This window comes from Xenopus laevis, chromosome 7L (genome assembly GCF_017654675.1).
Source record: "Xenopus laevis strain J_2021 chromosome 7L, Xenopus_laevis_v10.1, whole genome shotgun sequence".
In the NCBI taxonomy this organism is placed as follows: Eukaryota; Metazoa; Chordata; class Amphibia; order Anura; family Pipidae; genus Xenopus; species Xenopus laevis.
This window is the reverse complement of record NC_054383.1, coordinates 6057141-6077801: the sequence shown is the minus strand read 5'-3', so window position 1 is coordinate 6077801 and position 20661 is coordinate 6057141. Positions and strand designations below refer to the sequence as shown.

The 20661-nt window shown below is 44.4% G+C and overlaps 1 protein-coding gene across 3 annotated transcripts; it reads right to left on the bottom strand.

The window, feature by feature from the left end:
- LOC108696041 (microfibrillar-associated protein 5) lies at positions 1-9882 on the bottom strand. 3 transcript variants are annotated; one of them, XM_041570171.1, is made up of 8 exons: positions 9864-9882; positions 7496-7555; positions 4652-4693; positions 4233-4256; positions 3529-3558; positions 2860-2947; positions 573-646; positions 1-483 (listed from the first exon to the last, which is right to left on the bottom strand). In XM_041570171.1, exons 2-8 carry the CDS (start codon positions 7551-7553, stop codon positions 386-388), a joined length of 414 nt encoding a protein of 137 aa, XP_041426105.1. In that variant the 5' UTR covers positions 7554-7555; positions 9864-9882; the 3' UTR covers positions 1-385. The 3 variants fall into 3 exon arrangements, with proteins under 3 accessions (XP_041426105.1, XP_018080514.1, XP_041426104.1); XM_018225025.2 differs by lacking the exon at positions 9864-9882 and adding an exon at positions 8789-8923; XM_041570170.1 differs by lacking the exon at positions 9864-9882 and adding an exon at positions 7654-7690.
- Between the last annotated feature and the right edge of the window lie 10779 nt (positions 9883-20661).

The following is a 20661-nucleotide window of genomic DNA, read 5'->3' as shown; positions in this document are numbered from 1 at the left end:
TGGGAGTACAAAAACGGGTTTATATGGTACTTAAAGTGACATCTGATTACTTATAAATACACAGATATAAATGTGTGCTATACAGTGCCGTGGAGCATCTTCAAGATAATCAACTCTACCACCAAAGTCCCACCACACTTTGTTGACGTAGCACCTTTACTATTTCAGAGACACCTGGCCCATTAACGTTTTTAGATTGGGCCGTATGGAATGAGTTGGGGAAATCCTGTAGTAGAGGATATAACATGGATATGAGTAGGAAAGTACAATATTTGAGGTCTGCAGTATGGACCTGGTTACAGTATTCTGGGGGTGCAGATTTCAGAAGGTTCTGGTACAATATTTGGGGATAAACAATATCTTGGTTTCCCTGTAACAAATTTCCCTATGGTTGAGGGGTTGTTTTGTCTTCTGAATCTTCAGGAGTGTCAGGCTGAGGAAGGCGTCGGGGAGGCAGTCCAGCCAGCTCTCGACACTTGTCTTCTGTTAGAGGGCAGTTAGGAGGGGAGAAATGAATTAGAAGAAGCAGTGATGGACATGCTACCACCAGTTCAATGACTTTAATCACTTACCCTGAATCAGTTCATCCTCCTTACACATGATTTTTGTGCAGATCTCCTTGTTGAGAATATAAACCCGTCGAACACTGACAAAGAGGATGGAGAATAAAGAAAGACATTATTAAAGAGACAAAACATGACAACATGATGACCCCCATGTGTGAGACATGTTTCAGAATTTATGCCTTGTCAGGACAAGGGCCCACAGGGTCATTATGAGCATTCCAAAGTGCAAACCATTGTTTGGTTCTGTTATCTGCCAACGTGGGTTCTACTGCCCTAGTGGGGACTTAAAGGCTCTGCTCCTCCCCCTTTCCACCACCCCCATGCTACATGCCTGCTGGGACCCATGACCCAAGCATCATACCAAAATAATGACAAACAATAATATATGGCAGGCAATATAATATGTTGAATGGATGGAAGAGGAAGAAAAGAAGGAAGAAGAAAAGACAGCAGAGAAGAGTAGAAGAGAAGGGGGAAGTAGAGAATGAAGAGGAAGAAAAGAAGGAAGAGAAAATGAGAAGGAACAGAATGAAGACTGATAAGAGAAGGAAAAGGAAGAACAGAAGAAGCAGTAGAAAATAAGCAAGAAAATGAAGTCAAAGCAGAGAGCGAAGAGGAAGAAAAGAAAGAAGCGATAGAGAAGGAAGAAAATGAAGACAAATAAGAGAAGGAAGAGGAAGAACAGAAGGAAGCGATAGAAGAGAAGCCAGGGAATGAAGACAAGGACAAGAATGAATACAAAGAATAGAAGAAAGAGGAAGAACAGAAAGAAGCAATAGAAGATAAACAAGAAAATGAAGACACAGAAAAGAAGGAAGAGGAAGAAATAAAGGAAGACATAGAAAAGGAAGAGAAGGAAGACAAATAAGAGGAGGTAGAGGAAGAACAGAAGAACAGAAGGAAGCGATAGAAGAGAAACAAGAAAATGAAGACAAAGTAGAGAAGAAAGAGGAAGAAAAGAAGGAAGAGATAGAGAAGGAAGGGAATGAAGACACATAAGAGAAGGAAGAGGAAGAACAGAAGGAAGCGATAGAAGATATACAAGAAAATGAAGACAAAGTAGAGAAGAAAGAGGAAGAAAAGAAGGAAGAGTTAGAGAAGGAAGGGAATGAAGACACATAAGAGAAGGAAGAGGAACAGAAGGAAGCGATAGAAGAGAAGCAAGAGAATGAAGACAAAGACAAGAAGGGAGAGAATGAAGACAAAGAAGAGAAGGAAGAGGAAGACAGAAGGAAGTGATAGAAGATAAACAAGAGAATAAAGGTGTAGAAGGGAAGGAAGGCGTCAGACAAATGTCAGGCTGGGAGCACATACATCACATGATACAATAATCAGCCTCTATGAAGGAGCAGAATAAAGAAAGTGGGATGTTTTTGTTGGGTGATGGAAACTGGAGGAGGTTGGTCCAGGAAAGACTTTTCTGGAATGCTCATTTGGGTTGGTGGTGGGGGAAGGAAGGCCGTAGGACAAACGGAGACTTTACAAACTGACCTTTGATTTGGTGGGTTTTATGGAAAAGTTGCCAATGGACAGAGCGATGGACTCTGCGGGCTGGAGGGTGTATGGGTCGGTTTGTGGGACTTTTGGTTATTTTTGTTTAGTTGTATGATTTGTGAACTGGTGATTATTTAATATAAAGTGATCTTATAAATAAAAAAATGTCTATGAAGGAGCAGAATACACTGCACTCATCACAACACCATTTTCATTTTAGCAACTCAAGCCAAACAGCTGTTACCATAACAACCGACAGAGACGACGTTGTTTTCACGGCAGCCACCAAGAAGAATCATTGCCATGGCAACTAACATGTAGCAGTCACTAGCCGTGACAAATGAGAGCATTTATTAGATGTTACGAAGCGGCAGAGAGAATGTAACTCATCTACATTCATCATAATTAGGCTGAGCCAATAACAATGAGCCTCACCAGGACATCAACTGTCAGTTTTTGGTGTTGTTTCCTACTGAATGTGATGGGAGAAGAAGGGACTGATTAACTTAGATAAGTACTAATTGGATTTGGCACTAACCAGTGATACCCAGTCTATATATAGCCCAGTTATTCATTACAACTGCCCTGCTTTTATTAGTAACCAATCATTAATCAGAACTGTCCTGGTGCTATTATTAACCAATCAGAATTTAGCTTTAATTATCTGAATGCAGCTGGGGAACAATAGGAATAGCAGGTATCTGACTGGTGATAGGTCTAAGCCACAGCCCAGATAATAACTGACCCCCATCCTCTGCAACACGGGGGGCACATTATATATATTTATACCCCCCATTACCTGGTGACACACAGATAACTGATACACTGCTTGACTGGTTTCTGTACAGAATATACCCGGGTGCAGGGGTACTGGACCTCTTTACAATCTAAGGGAACAAAGAGAAGGGGATATTATAATAATTCCATTGGTCTTCTTATTGTTTTTTTTTAATTATTTGACTTCTGTCTCTTTCCAGCTTTCAAACGGCGGGGGTCACTGACCCCAGTAGCAAAAACAAAACAAACTATAGGTTTTCAAGTCTACAAATTGTATTGCTGTTACTTATGTTTACATTCAGGCCCTCTCCTATCACCTTCTAGTGTCTCATTCACGCCACTGCCTGGTTGCTAGGGTAAATGGGACCCTAGCAACCGAACTGCTGCTAAAATTCCAAACTGGAGAGCTGCAAAATAAAAAGCTATATCATTTACAAACAACAAAAGATAAAATTGAAAAATGTCTCATCATAGTAAAAGTTAATTTAAAGGTGAACTACCCCTTTAAAATAAGCAGCTCATTAACACAATACATTAGCATGCAGTGCCCTCTAGTGTTTGGGAGTGGTATGTCACACTGTTAATGTCCATTAATAATCTATATATCTGCACAGTATTAGTCAGTCACATTTAGACACAACAATGAGTGATCACAATCAACACAATAAACACAATAGGATGAAAGACTCACCTGATGCTAAATCAGGGGCAGGTGAAGCTTCTAGAATACAAGGAAACAGCAACTTTAGTCGGCTCAGCCATTCTCAGTAATTGTGTCACTTGGGATATAGTAACATCTGTCCCTGGGATATAAATACAGTTGCCACTTGACCAATAATTAACTGGCCAACTCCTTAAATCAGCAGCCAGGGCCGGGCGACTCCCACTTCACTGACATCACCACTGGCCTCCCTGGAACACTGGCCGGTATATTGGGGGGAAAGATGAAAACCCTAAATATGAATCTGTCTGTCCCTGGGGGACACATGTCTGTCTGTCTCTTGGACATATGGAGCTGTCTGTCCATGGGGGACATGTCTGTCTGTCTCTTGGACATATGAAGCTGTCTGTCACTGGGGACACATGTCTGTCTATCTCTTGGACATATGAAGCTGTCTGTCACTGGGGGACACATGTCTGTCTCTTGGACATATGTAGATGTCTGTCCATGGGGGACACGTGTCTGTCTGTCTCTTGGACATATGAAGCTGTCTGTCACTGGGGGACACGTGTCTGTCTCTTGGACATATGTAACTGTCTGTCTGTGTAAAGCCATGCACAAAGCCTGGAGCCATTCCCACTAGCAATAATCCACGCTGCTGTCCTGAAACTCCAAGTGTTCCCATTTAGTCCACATTAACACACAGTCCTATAGTGAAAGCCTGAAGAGCTCACCTGCTGTTGGGGTTGCGGAATCATCTAGAACACAAACAAACACAGGCTGGGGTCAGACATGTTTCATATTCCCCTAATATTCACTGTGGAGCCAGAGGTGGGTGGTGCCTTTGATGTTGGCACAGTTGCTGTGGGAGGAGCAACAAACCTGTCTCCTGTCTGCCAGCGTCATGCTCCTCCCACAGCTGCTGTGCCCGGGGGTCAGCTCCACCCACCTCCCAAGCCTGAGACTTTGCAGCTGCCCCATAAACACAAGTGCTCAGTTAATAAAAGATCACCGTATGCCAATAGTATGTTCCACTGGTGAACTCAGAATCTATAATGCACAGAGTGTTATATCACTTTAACATATAATAAGTGTAATAATAATAATTTGTGTTTTCTTATTAACTCAAGTAAAAACAAAAATCTGTACTCACCAGTGTCTCTCCGACCAATCACATCCCCCAGGGCAGGCCCAGCTGCAGACACAGCAAATAGAAACTCAGTAAGTAGCAGCTCCCCTTTAAACTAACTTTCAGTATGTTATAGAATGGCCAAGTCTAAGCAACTTTTCAATTGGTCTTCATTGTTTATTTTTTTTTATTATTAGCCTTTTGCTTCTGACTGTTTGCAGCTTTCAAATGGGGGGTCACTGACCCCATCTAAAAAACAAATGCTCTGTAAGGCTACACATTTATTGTTATTGATACTTTTTATTACTCATCTTTCTATTCAGACCTCTCCTATTCATATTCCAGTGTCTTATTCAAATCAATGCATGGTTGCTAGGCTAGTTTGGACCCTAGCAACCAGATGGCTGAAATTGCAAAATGGAGAGCTGCTGAATAAAAAGCTAAATAACCCAAAAACCTTCAATAATAAAAAATGAAAACCAATTGCAAATTGTATCAGAATATCCGTCTCTACATCATACTAAACGTAAACTCAAAGACGAACAACCCCTTTAACAACTGAACATGATACTGGAGTATGCTGGGATTTGAGTTCAAAAATCTCCTGAACCAGCTCCAAACTGGACCCTTAGGGCTCAGTCATATTATATGGCAGTGTCTGTCTCTGCAAATATGTGCAATATTCTAATAATTAGTGCAAATATGTGCAATATTCTAATAATTAGTGCAAATATGTGCAATATTCTAATAATTAGTGCAAATATGATTTGCTAGTGATAGAAACCAACAAGCAGGGACAGGGCTGACAGTAATTGCAGTGTCACGTATAGAGTTTAATAGGGATGTGCTGAAACCTGAATCCCAAATCCTTTGTGAAAGTTTTGGCCAAATACTGAACTGAATCCGACCCTAATTTGCATAGAAAGTCATGCACTGGGCACACAGTTTACAATGTTTTAATTAATTTGTTTGTCTGACAAAAAGTGAATCCTGCTGAAAAAACCCGAATCTTGGCCGAATCCTGAACCAAATCCATATTGATGGTTACAGATAATTGCTCATTATAATTAATTAGAATAAGCTGTCATTAGTTATTAGTGACCAAATACAAACAGTTTAGGGCTCTTACACACGGGCGTTTTTCCTTTGCTCCTCTGCGTTTCGATTTTTTCCGTTCAGCCGCAGGGGAGCGCAGGAGTAGACGCACTCAATTATTGTGAAGGGGGCTGTACTCACACAGACGCATGTAAGTGTCAAACGCAGGTGAAATGCAACATGCTGTGTCCCACCTGGTTTGGCGCTTACATGCGTCTGTGTGAGTACAGCCCCCTTCACAATAATTGAGTGCATGTACTCCAAAAAAACGCCCTTATGTAAGAGCCCTAACTGAACTGTAAACTGAGCCCGTCTCTGTGTCCCGTTGCGCGTGGGGGGGGGGGAGGACAGGCTTTCTACAAATAATGCAGTGTTTGTTAGAGCCTTGTGCTGTGTAGGTGTTACCGGCCCTTTAAGACGAATGTCTTTTGCAGTTTCCAGTTCCAGTTTGTTTATTGGTAATGGAGCAAAATGAGTTGATCCTTTAAGGCTGTGCCAAATCTCAGTTATATACATAGTTATATATATACATGGGCTCTTACAGACGAGCGTTATTAATTGCGCTCCCCTGCATTCTGGTTTCATGCGTTCAGCCACAGGAGAGTGCAGGAGTAAACTCACGCCATTACTGTCAATGGGGCTGTACTCACACAGACGCATGTAAGCGCCGAACGCAGGTTGGGACGCAGCATGTTGCATTTTACCTCTGTTCGGCGCTTACATGTGTTTGTAAGTGCCGGGCCTCCCTTGACAGCGCGAAGTTGTCTCCTTCCAAAGTACCGAACAGCTAGAAATGCAGAAGTGCCGAAAAAGCCGACACTCGAAGTCCCGAAGCGAAAAAAAGACCCAAAGTCACAAAAACAGACAAAATTTAAGTCCCGAAGCAACGAAAAGACCCAAAGTCACGAAAGGAGGCGAAGTTGAAGTCCTGAAGCCACGAGTTCAATTCCTCTGAACACCAATGTGTGTTTTTACATTTTTCTTAGTCCCCTGGCCACCAATGTTTTATTTTAATACTCTATAGGCCCCTGACACCAATGTATTTGAAAAAAAATATTCTTTAGGGCACCAATTTTTTTTTAACTTGTAAGGGGGGGCCTGGCACCAATGCTTTTTTTAAAAAAACCTTAATAGAGGGCCCGGGCGCCATTATTTATTTTAAACCTATAAGAGGGCCCTGGTCCCCAATAGCTTTTTATAACTTGTGTGTGTGGGGGGGGGTTACTTTTTTAAGCTCTAATGTCTGTGTGGTCTTTTAACCGTGATGTGGAGTGGGCGGGATCTGGGGCAGGGCTTGGGGGCAGGGTGGGCGGGATCTGGTGGCGGGACCCTGAAAATTTTGTTGTACAGGGCCCCGTGATTTCTAATGGCGACCCTGGTTACCGTAACCGCAGAGTTGTGTCCATTGAAGCTGAGACAACTTATCACAATTTGGTTTTAGTAGAATTAGCCCCAGTTGTCGCTGCAGGTTCAGAGGATTCTTTATAACTGGTGTCGTTATTAACTGAGTGGAGCTGTGACTGAGCTAAATACCCCTGAGTAAGGCAACTGTCACTTTCCAGTGTCGCTCCTCGGGGACACAAGTTAAGGGAGTTGATCCAATAAACTTTCCATTTCCAGACTCGCTCCTCTATGAGCCGGTGATTTAATAAGACACAAGACTGCTACACGCCGCTAATTAACAGCCCCATGGGGGGGACTCAGGGACACGTGACTGCCACCAGGGGGCTGATAATTTAGTGCAACAAATGCCACAATCCCGGTGATACTCACCAATGCCTGAGATGGTCATGAGTAGGAAGCACAGGTGCACCTTACTGAATTCGGGCATTTCTGCAAGAAACGGGTGAGAAAGGAGAAGTGTGAGACCCTGACAGCCAGAAATCTTTATAATGGGGTCGAAATTGGGGGTAAAAGTGTCTCTTAGAGACCTGTTGATGTTGCTCTGCCCATGAAAAACACAACAAAGATCTTCTGAGGCTTCTGATCTCTTTCCAGAGCAGAGAGAAATCTCTTGCCTACGTCTCTGTACAGTTACAGGAACTGACCAGCAGGTGGTGTTGTTGTTACAGACTTTATTATATTAAAGGTTAATAAAGCGAAATATCTCAGAAACGAAAAAAAATAATAATAATAATAATGTAAATTGTAAAAATGCTTAGAAACGTTCTGAATGGAGTTATGGGACTTCAGCACATCAGTTCCTCTCTCTTCCACTGTCTTAATACACAATCCTTCTGTGTCTATACCCCACATTCTGCTGCTTTATTCTCTCCCTGTCACACTCACTTTCTCACTCCCATATAAATTAGCGATGCACAGAATCCACTATTTTGGATTCGGCCAAACCCTCGAATCCACTATTTAAGATTCGGCCGAATACCAAACAGAATCCTAATTTGCATATGCAAATTAGGGGTGGGAAGGGGAAAACATTTTTTTACTTCCTTGTTTTGTGTCAATCGATTTCCCTCCCCACCCCTAATTTGCATATTCAGATTCGGATTGGCCGGGCAGAAGGATTCGCCCGAATCCAAATCGTGCTGAAAAAGGTTGAATCCCGAACCGAATCCTGGATTCGTTGCATCCCTAATATAAATAGACACGTCACACACACACAATTTGTGGGGACTGTACAACTGCCCCTTATCCATAAGACAATCCATCATTCCCAACATGGAAACTAGTGACAAGGGGCCGATCTGCGGGGGGCTCAGGACTTCTGGCACATAGTGAACTGACAGTTGCACCTTTGGAGAGGGAAATTGCCTGTGTATAAATGCCACACTGAAGGGGTAAGATTTGACCCAGGAATTGTCTCACTCACAGACCCACAATCAAATCTCATCAATCTCACACACACACACACACTCATTGCACAAACACTGGCACTTTTAATAAATAGAGTTCATGACAGTTTGCCGGGGTTGGGGGGGCGCTACATGTTTCTGTCCATTTCTATAGGATTTTTAGGGGCACCTTTATCTAAGGGCGTCACCATCTAATTACACATCTGTGGGCCAGTCAATAGTGAGCAATTAGTGCAAGGAATAAGCTGGTACTTACTGATCTCGGGGTCTCTTCACTCTCGTCCCGACGCTCTCGTCTTCTCCTCTATCCCCTTCTCTAACTCCCCTCTTTCCCCCCTCATTTTTGTCTTTTTTCCAGTATTTCTGCCTTTGCAGCCACACCCAGAGACACTAAATATTTGGGGATTGTGGCAGCTGCTTTGGACACAACTGCCAGTATTTACAGTATATTTCTATATAATACACAAAAGCCATGAATATCTTGTAAATTATATCCTTATAAACGGTGAGTAGTGATGTCATCAGTTATAAACGGTGAGTAGTGATGTAATTTCTGTCACATGACTCACTAAAATTTGTGTATTATAATTAATAAAGTACCCCCAGTTGTAAAATATGAGGATATTAGAAGTTACCTCGGAGTTCCATGACCTGTATAAAAACACTCGGCCTTCGGCCTCGCGTTTTTATATGGTCATGAAACTCCTCGGTAACTTATAATATCCTTATATTTTACAAGAGGGGGTACTTTATTCACTATATATGTGACTGTTTGCACCCACACTCACCCCACACACACAAGCACATTAGCTGCCCCAGTATTGGGGTACACGAGGATTGCAGTGTCCCCCGGGGATAACAAAGTCCGGGCTTCTCTCTATTTCATTTGGTTAATCAGAAAGCAAACACTTAAATGGGCTGAATGTGCTGATTTTGTGCAGTTGCCAAAAACAGGCAGTTTCTCTGGTGGAGGCAGCGGCTCTGAGCCCCGATACTCATATTCCACTCGGGATGGGGAGAGGCCCAGTGAGTCACATATTGGCTACTAGCGCTGGATTATGACTCACACAGGCCTGGGAAAGTCACTGTTTGTGTATTTAGCCTAAATGGTTAGATTGCAAGCTTCATGGCACGAGGACACAGTGGAACTCACCTTGTAGCTGCCTTTATGGATGCAGAGTTGTCCATGATACAACTGCCACAATTAAGGTTGCTAGTTTTGTTTTAAAAGAGGCGGCACCCCCAAACTGCAGTCACTGAGCCCCCCAACATTCACTTGTATGTGCCTCTATGTACCAGCTACAAGCTTGGCAATGCCAGGGCTGACTTACCAATATTTTCCCATCATGCACCTGATCTCTGTGCTCCAGTTCCTTTAAACTTGTAACAGATGATAAATTCAATCCCAAGTGGGCTGTAGTACTAACTACAGAAATCTGTGACCCAGGCCTTCGTGGGTGTATTGCAAAGCCGTCAACAAATTCCAGCGCTGCCGGAGTCTCTACAGAGATACGATTTCCAAAAGACGTCAGTCTATTGAGCCCCCCACCCCACGGGCCCCCCATGAGCACAGGCAGCATCACTCTGATACATTAGTACAGCTTATATAGGGCTATAGAAATAGAGGCAGGGCTATTAGAGCTTTATTCACAATAATATGATGTAGAGAGGGATCTTCTGAGACAATTTGCAATTGGTTTTCATTTTCTATTATTTGTGGTTTTTGACTTATTTAGCTTTTTGTTCAGCAGTCTGGTTGCTAAAGTCCAAGTTCGCCTAGCAACCATGCACTGATATGAATAAGAGACTGTGATATGAATAGGAGAGGTCTGAATAGAAAGATGAGTAATAAAAAATAGTAATAATTATACATCTACATGAAACTGACATTCCCTAGTATAACAATTTGGGGGGATGGGGGAATTACCTTCAGAATCAGCAGAACCCCTCTTCTCTGTACTGTTTTTTTTGCCCACAAATAGATTGGCTGGAGGGAGGGTCAGAGTTTGCCTTCCAGCCAATCAGATCCCCCAGAGAGTTGTACAACAGGTATAATAGAAGGAGCCCTCACTGCAGTCTCACAATGACCCTGTGAGTAGGGTCTTATTTTTTTCCCTTCAGTTATTTTTTAGGTGTCAGACAGATTTGGGGAGACTTAACCTTATTGAAAATCTGCCCATGGACAAGAACCTCCCACAGTGGAGCAGCCCAATAGGCTCAGATAAAAATATCACCCATAATATTGTTGGGCTTTAATAAAGGCTGGGATTCTTCAGCCAACATGGCTTTATGGCAGCTGAGATTCTAGCTATCTGTATAACAGAACATTCTGTCCCAGTGGCTGCACAGATCCTATCTGATCCCCATTGTAAGCAGCAGTCCTGTCCTGCTTTATGGCAGCTGAGATTCTAGCTATCTGTATAACAGAACATTCTGTCCCAGTGGCTGCACAGATCCTATCTGATCCGCATTGTAAGCAGCAGTCCTGTCCTGCTTTATGGCAGCTGAGATTCTAGCTATCTGTATAACAGAACATTCTGTCCCAGTGGCTGCACAGATCCTATCTGATCCCCATTGTAAGCAGCAGTCCTGTCCTGCTTTATGGCAGCTGAGATTCTAGCTATCTGTATAACAGAACATTCTGTCCCAGTGGCTGCACAGATCCTATCTGATCCCCATTGTAAGCAGCAGTCCTGTCCTGCTTTATGGCAGCTGAGATCCTATCTAATCCCCATTGTAAGCAGCAGTCCTGTCCTGCTTTATGGCAGCTGAGATCCTATCTGATCCCCATTGTAAGCAGCAGTCCAGCCCTGCTTTATGGCTGGTATATTCACACACAGAAGCAGTTGCCTATAGAAAACAGAGAGTTTATCGTTGGGCTGAGTTTGACTTCAGAGGCGCAATATGACAAGTGACCAGCAGAGGGCGCGCCGTGACCTTATCATTGTCGGAGTGGGGGGAGGGGGAGTAGTGAGATGCAGCAGAGATGGAATTTCTTTTCCGCTGGAGCTGAAAATCCCTAGGAGCTTGCGATCTGCTACATCAGGTCACGTGCTGCCTTATCAGCTGCCGGGAAGCCTCCCTTATCCGGGTGCAGAGGAGCGGGCGCTGGAGCTTGTGTGGGGGGAATCAGTGTGTCCTACTGTGGATCATGTGCTGGTACTGGTGGGGCTCTGAGAAGTCGGGGTACACTGTGTGCTGATGGGGATCCTTACGTGAGTGTCGGGGCCTTGGGGAACTGGTGGGATGATCTGGGGTGTCCTGGGTCCCCCCTATAACTTATGTGAGATCCAGAGGGGAGTGGCTGGTGCTGGGCGGGTCCCAGGGAGTTGGGGTGCAGTTCTGGTTGGGTGGGATCCGGTTGGGGCAGAACTTTGAGATTTAGGGGGGATGGGCACATTGGTAGATGTTTGGGTAGAATTGTACTGGGGGAGCCCGTTGGAATGCTGTATGAGTCAGGGGGGCATAGGGTGCAGGGTGTGTAATTGTTGTACACAATGTGGGAGTTGCAGTTGAACAGCTGGGAGGCTACAGGTGTAGGGATGCTGCATGGGAATAAGGAGTACAGGATTATCCACCAATCAGCATTCAGCTTTCAGACACACCTCCCCTGCAGCTGCATCTCTGGCTCATACCAGGGGGGGGGAGGCATCTGCCAATATAATAAAAGCCTGATGGGGTGGGGTTACTACTAGTATTATCCTGTACTTAGTGCCCATATCTGATACACACACACACGTAGCAATCCTCTTGGTGATCTCTCCCCGATATTCCCACATTGAGGTGGCTGATATCGGGCTGATCCGATTGTGAGCCCTAGGGCCCAATGAATGGATAATAATGCAGCTATATATATACTCCTATATACACTCTCCTTTATACACTCCTATATAAACTCCTATATACACTCTCCTTTATATACTCCTATATATACACTCTCCTATATACACTCCTATATACACTTTCCTATATACACTCTCCTTTATACACTCCTATATATATATATATATATACTCCTATATACACTCCTATATATACACTCCTATATCAACTCTCCTATATACACTCCTATATATACACTCTCCTATATACACTTCTATATATATATATACACTCCTATATACACTCTCCTATATGCACTCTCCTTTATACACTCCTATATCAACTCTCCTATATACACTCCTATATATACACTCTCCTATATACACTTCTATATATATACACTCTCCTATATACACTCCTATATGCACTCTCCTATATACACTCCTATATTAACTCCTATATCAACTCTCCTATATACACTCCTATATATACTCTCCTATATACACTTCTATATATATACACTCTCCTATATACACTTCTATATATATACACTCCTATATACACTCTCCTATATATACACTCCTATATACACTACTATATACACTCCTATATTAACTCTCCTATATACACTCCTATATACACTTCTATATATATACACTCCTATATACACTCTCCTATATACACTACTATATATACACTCCTATATACGTACACACACACCAGCCTCTGTACTGTCTCTTACCCCCATATACCATATACCATGCCCCACCCATTAACCCTCGGGGCACCATCACTTCTCTGTATTAATCACTTTCTCACATCCGCTCTCTCCTTCCTTTGTACATTTCTTACACTCACACACCCGTCATCTCTTTATTCCTTCCCATCCCCTCTCTCTCTCTCTCTCTTTACTCACTCACTCACACAACTCTCTTTCTCCTAATCTCCTCTCCATCTCTCTGCCCCACCCCCACCCAATTTCTTGCTACTCCTCCCCCACCCCATCTCTCTCTTTCCCCTTCCAGACCCCATTTTTTCTTTATCCCCTACCCCATCTCTTTATTCCCTTCCCCCATCTCTCTCTATCCCCACCCCAATCTTATTGCATATCCCCCCACCCACCCATTTTCTCTCTACCCCTCCCCCACCGTCTCTCTCTCTTTTCCCGCCCCATTTCTCTTTATACCCCTATCTCTCTCTATCCCCCCACCCCAATCTCATTGCATACCCCCCACACCCACCAATTTCTCTCTACACCCCTCCCCCAACCCCTCTCTCTTTCCCTTCCCCCATCTCATCTCTCTATCCCCACCCCAATTTTATTATATACCCCACAGCCTATTTGTCTATCCCCTCCCCACCTAATCTCACTCTGTTGCCCCCCCAGTCCCTCACAGGCACACACTCAGTCTCCCCTGCACTCAGGTGGGTTTTGCACATGAGGCGCAGGTTTGGGGGCCCCTAAATCAGTTAATTGTTTCCCTTGTTTCCTGTCTGTTTGTCCTCATGTGTTTAATTGGCATCATTGGTTTGTTTGTGAGTGAGAGACCAGAGTGAGTGAGAGCTCAAAGTGAGTGAGAGATAAGAGTGAGTGAGAGATAAGAGTGAGTGAGAGATAAGAGTGAGTGAGAGATAAGAGTGAGTGAGAGATAAGAGTGAGTGAGAGATAAGAGTGAGTGAGAGATAAGAGTGAGTGAGAGATAAGAGTGAGTGAGAGATAAGAGTGAGTGAGAGTTCAGAATAAGAGCACAGAGTGAGTGAGAGTTCAGAATGAGAGCACAGAGTGAGTGCTTAAAGTGAGAGCTCAGAGTAAGAACAAAAAGTGAGTGAGAGCTCAGCATAAGAGCCCAAAGTAATCATTAAAAACTCGTTCTCATAATTATGTGACGCTTAATTGTAAACACTCACAAGCAAAATAAATCCAGGCCACGTGGCCCGCCCCATACTTCTAGTTCTTACGAGTATTTATTAACACTCCCATAGTGTTTACACTACATTAAAGGGAAAGTAAAGGCTTCACACAAAGTTTATGGATTCAGTTACAGACGCCACATGCACTCGTCTCCAATTGGCTCACACTAGAGGGACTGCCTCTCATATCAACTAAATGGCACAAAGAAATAATAATAATAATACACATCTTTTTTCGCTTTTATTTTAAGAAAGTCAAATAAATTCCTTAAATTTGTAGGAGCCTTTTACTTTCCCATTAATATGTAGCTCCTGAGAAAATGTGTATAGAATTAGGTGTCAGTTCACACATACTCATGCGTGTGGTTGTAATTCTGTACAGCAGTGCATATGGGAGCTAGTAGTCTTGTACAGCAGTGCACACTGGGAGCTTGTAGTCCTGTACAGCAGTGCATATGGGAGCTAGTAGTCATGTACAGCAGTGCATACTGGGAGCTAGTAGTCATGTACAGCAGTGCATATGGGAGCTAGTAGTCATGTACAGCAGTGCATATGGGAGCTAGTAGTCTTGTACAGCAGTGCATATGGGAGCTAGTAGTCTTGTACAGCAGTGCATACTGGGAGCTAGTAGTCATATACAGCAGTGCATATGGGAGCTAGTAGTCTTGTACAGCAGTGCATATGGGAGCTAGTAGTCATGTACAGCAGTGCATATGGGAGCTAGTAGTCATGTACAGCAGTGCATACTGGGAGCTAGTAGTCATGTACAGCAGTGCATACTGGGAGCTAGTAGTCTTGTACAGCAGTGCATACTGGGAACTAGTAGTCATGTACAGCAGTGCACACTGGGAGCTAGTAGTCATATACAGCAGTGCATATGGGAGCTAGTAGTCTTGTACAGCAGTGCATATGGGAGCTAGTAGTCATGTACAGCAGTGCATATGGGAGCTAGTAGTCATGTACAGCAGTGCATACTGGGAGCTAGTAGTCATGTACAGCAGTGCATACTGCGAGCTAGTAGTCTTGTACAGCAGTGCATACTGGGAACTAGTAGTCATGTACAGCAGTGCACACTGGGAGCTAGTAGTCATGTACACCAGTGCACACTGGGAGCTAGTAGTCATATACAGCAGTGCACACTGGGAGCTAGTAGTCATATGCAGCGGTGCACACTGGGTGCAGACAGGCAGTTGGGCAGTAGGAGAATGTGATGAGTCAGTTGTGGTGTCCTGGTGTTGGTGTAATGATTGTGTAGTGGTTCCGTATGTAACACAACTTGTTGCTGCTGTTGCTGATCAGACAAAGACACAGAGAATTGTCCCCATGTGACCAGAACAGCAGTTTCCCGACTCCCCAGGAAGCCACAGAAGGGGCCACTGAAAGGAGGAGTGAGGGGCCCCGGGGTCCCCCAGCAGGCTCTGTCTGTGTTCATTGGTGTCGGGATGCTGCACCCTGTATATCACTTTCTCTCCCCATCACCCCACCCTCCTCCTCCTCCTCTTCCTCCCCTGGGTCTGGTTTCAGCCAGTTCAGTTCAGGCCAGTGCAGGGGGAATATCCACTCCAGACACACACACAGCACAGGCTGGACTCACTCACTGTATTTACTACATATACTGCAACTCACACTCCCATACACTGTGTATAATAAGGTGCCTGCACCCATGGGACACACCCACGCAGCACCCACAGTCTGACCATCAGCAGCACTGGCACCCGCCCCTGCCATGAGCACAGTCCTTAGCAGAGAGAGTTGTAGTACTACAACTCCCAGTATTCTATAGATCGTGGGACTTGTAGTGCAACAGGAGAGGGGAGCCTGATATAGATATACAGAAGCTTAGATGTAAATACAACTGCATCTCCTGATAAGCAACGGCTCATCGAGGATGCTGGGAGTTGCAGTTTAACAGCAGTTATCTTGGTAAGGGATATAGGGAAGAACAAGTCGATAGACTGAAAGATGGGCACTGACATATAGAAGGGACAGAGTTGTAGCAACAGAATTAGGGGAGAATATAGGGGAAGTACAGGCAACATGCTAAAAAATCGGTTTCATTGTTTTCTATGGAGCAAGCCACATGGACTATAAATGATACTATACATTGCAGTACCAAACAATGGACTCTTCTTTCAGCTTCTCACAAGTAGCTCATGCCCGGTGGCTCTAGAATAGAGAGGTATATACAGTAGCTATGCAGAGTGTCAGGCAGTGGTCTATAGAGTCAAGCACAGGTCAGTCAGTATAGGCAGGCACATGTACATAGAATTAATTCCACAGAAGCACAGACAGAGGGACGGACGCAGACACAGGTAAGTACATAGAAGGACAGGCAGACGTATCCAGATGGCAGGACAGATGGACAGACACTGAGTTCCAGACACTCCATTTGTCCATCTGTCCCCTGTGTGATGCGCACAACTTGTCTGCAGAACTAAGAGAACTGAGCTGAGGCACTAGCACACTCATACACACACTCACACTCACTCATACACACACACACTCATACTCACTCATACACTCACACTCATACTCACTCATACACATACACTCATACTCACACTCATACTCACTCATACACTCATACTCACTCATACACAGACACACACCCATACTCACTCATACACATACACTCATACTCACACTCATACTCACAGACACACATCCATACTCACTCATACACTCATACACTCATACTCACTCATACACAGACACACATCCATACTCACTCATACACATACACTCATACTAACACACACTCATACTCATTCATACACACACTCACTCATACTCACACACACTCATACTCACACTCATAATCATACACACACACACACCCATAAACGCACACTCATACTCACACACACTCAGATACACATTCATACACACCCTCATGCAAACACCCATACTCACACTCATACACACACTCATACTCACACTCATATACACCCCATACACACACTCATATTCACTCATACACAATCATACTCACACTCATGCACACACTCACACTCACTCATACACCCACACACAGTCATACACACACTCATTCTCACACACACTCATACTCACACACGCTCATACACACACACTCATACTCACTCATACTCACACACACTCATACTCACACACACACCCATTCTCTCACACACTCATACTCACACTCACTCATATACACACACACACACTCATACACACACACACTCATACACACACTCACACACATGCATACACACATTCATACTCACACTCACTCACACACTCATACAGACACTCACTCAAACTCACTCATACACACATTCATACTCACACTCATACACACTCATCCTCATACACACACTCATACTCACAGCTCTGGTTCCAGTCAGTTTGAGGAGAGGAGCTGCTGGGTCTCTGCATCAGGCTCAGGGCTGTGGAGGGAGGGGAGGGAGGGGGGTCTCATGCAGCTGAAGGGACTGGGGAGGAAGAGGAGGGAGAGAACACGGATCTAATTTCAGTAAGACAATAAATGAGACACAGAGGGGCCGAATTGTACATGCCAGTCATTCCTCAGCTCAAACACGAAGATCTGGCGCTGAACCCACAGCCTGTGCTGATTCTGTAATAATAATAATAATAATAATTCTGACCCACACTCAACCCCCAGTCTGTCCCACAAGGATCACAGCCCAAGTGTGTGTACTCCCCCCCCCCCCCGCTCACATTCTGCTGCTCTCACTTCTCCTTGTTACACTTCCACCAGGGAACCACAATGTGCCCCGTGGCTTCTACTGCTGAGGAACATACAGCTGGCTCTATAGTGTGTGCGAATGTGATAGGGGCCATAGATTGTAAGCTCATTGGGACAGGGACTGATGGGAATGTGATAGGGACCTTAGATTGTAAGCTCACTGGGGCAGGGACTGATGGGAATGTGATAGGGACCTTAGATTGTAAGCTCACTGGGGCAGGGACTGATGGGAATGTGATAGGGACCTTAGATTGTAAACTCACTGGGGCAGGGACTGATGGGAATGTGATAGGGACCTTAGATTGTAAGCTCACTGGAACAGGGACTGATAGGAATGTGATAGGGACCTTACATTGTAAGCTCCATTTAGTCAGGGACTGATGGGAATGTGATAGGGACTCTAGATTGTAAGCTCACCAGGACAGGGACTGACTGGAATGTAACAGGAACCTTAGATTGTAAACTCACTGGAGCAGGGACTGATGGGAATGTGATAGAGACTTTAGATTGTAACCTCACTGAGGCAGGGATTAATGGGAACCTTAGATTTAGTGGCATAACTACAGCGGAAGCAGACCCTGCGGCTGCAGGGGGGCCCAGGAGGTATAGGGGCCCTATGAGTCCCTACTTCATATACTGGTAAAACAGGTCAACCTCTAAACAATTTGGGGCCTGAAAAATATTTTGCCCAGTAATATCTAGTTATGCATCAGCTAAGATTGTAAACTCACTGGGGCAGGGGCTGATGGGAATGAGGAATATTCAAGAGAATGTGCTGTGGAATAAGTCAGCGCTATATAAATAAAGGATAACAGACTCAGTTATAACTGCAATCCTCTTATTATGGGGGTCCCACATTTCCAACATCACTTTGGTTTCCATTAACCATGAAATTGCCTTTACATAACACAATGGGTTAATACAGACATCCATGGACACACCCTGCCCAGTATTCACTGGAGGTGCCGGAGCTGAGTCAGTCGTTGGAGATCAATAAGAGAAAGACTATGAATATCTGTACAGATTGGATAGATCTCATTGCAGTGTGTGTGGAGGAATCTGGTTGGATTGGCAGAAGCTGCAAGAGATTGAGTGCATGTTGCGTGGGGACTATAGGAATATATGATGGTTTTTATTCCTTTCCCAATCCCATACAACAGAAATATTGGCAATTTTATGGCTCAAGGACCAACAGATCTTAAAGGCCCCCCTAAGGAGACTGTGAGTGCACCAGGGTCTGGGTTAATCGGGTGGGTGCAGCTCTTATCACATTTTATTGGCACTGGTTTTATCCAAAAACCTGCAACTGTGGCTTTAAATGGGCGTGGCTTAAATGGTAGCTACTTAGGAAGGGGCGTGGCATGTGTATGATGGGTCTGTGTGCTCAGTAAGCTTTGCCCAGATGGGAATATCACTGCAGCAATAACTGAAAGGGATTTAGGAAACAATTGAAGTACAAACATGTAAAGGTCAGACATAATACCTGGGAAGGATCCCCAGAGACTCCAAATGAGAATTCTACTTACACTTATAAGGGGGTTGTTTCCTTCTTTGCATTACTGGATCTGCCAATTATAAGCCCTGCACTTTCCTTTTCCTTCTGACCTTTAAAGGACCAGTAACATAAACAATTTTTTTTAAAAAATGTGTTTGTACTTAACGAAAAAAAAAACCAATCAAGACACATTTAACTTTAAATTCGTACTCCGATTGCGCTCCTATTCAGAAACGGCGTCAAGGCGATGATCCATCGTGCGGCGCTTGATTTCTCCTCCCTGGCTATCTCCTATAAGGAAGGCAGGGAGGAGAAATCGAGTGCCACACGATGGATCGTCGCCCTGTCGCCGTTTCTGAAGAGGAGCACAAGCGGAGTATCGGTAAGTTATTTCTTAATAATGACTTTGTGAATTTAAAGTTAAATGTGTCTTGGTATTTTGTTTTCGTTATGTAGAAACACATTTTTTAATATTTTTTTTTTTTTTACTGGTCTTTTAACTCGGGATACACCGGACACTATTATTTGGGATGTGACTGAATCCTGAATACTCCAAATCAGAACCTGGAAACTGCTGTTGCGCTGGAGGCAATTGGCATCCCACAAAGCATGTAGTCAAATCCACACGTGAGGAGCTAGGGTTGCCACCTGTCTGGTCTTGGCACGGGCAGCCCGGTTTTCAGAAGGTCTGTCTGGGTTTAAAATGGCTGACCAGTTTTCCAAATTATGAAATCCGGGCAGGATTATTCCCTTCGATTGACATGGTGACCAGCCAACTGCCCATTGTCCCATCATCTCCCCGCTCCTCGACATCATCACCCCATCCCTCGACATCATCTCCCCGCTCCTCGAAATCATCACCCCATCCCTCGACATCATCTCCCCGCTCCTCGACATCATCACCCCATCCCTCGACATCATCTCCCCGCTCCTCGACATCATCACCCCATCCCTCCACATCATCTCCCCGCTCCTCGACATCATCACCCCATCCCTCGACATCATCTCCCCGCTCCTCGACATCATCACCCCATCCCTTGACATCATCTCCCCGCTCCTCGATATCATCACCCCATCCCTCGACATCATCTCCCCGCTCCTCGACATCATCACCCCATCCCTTGACATCATCTCCCCGCTCCTCGACATCATCACCCCATCCCTTGACATC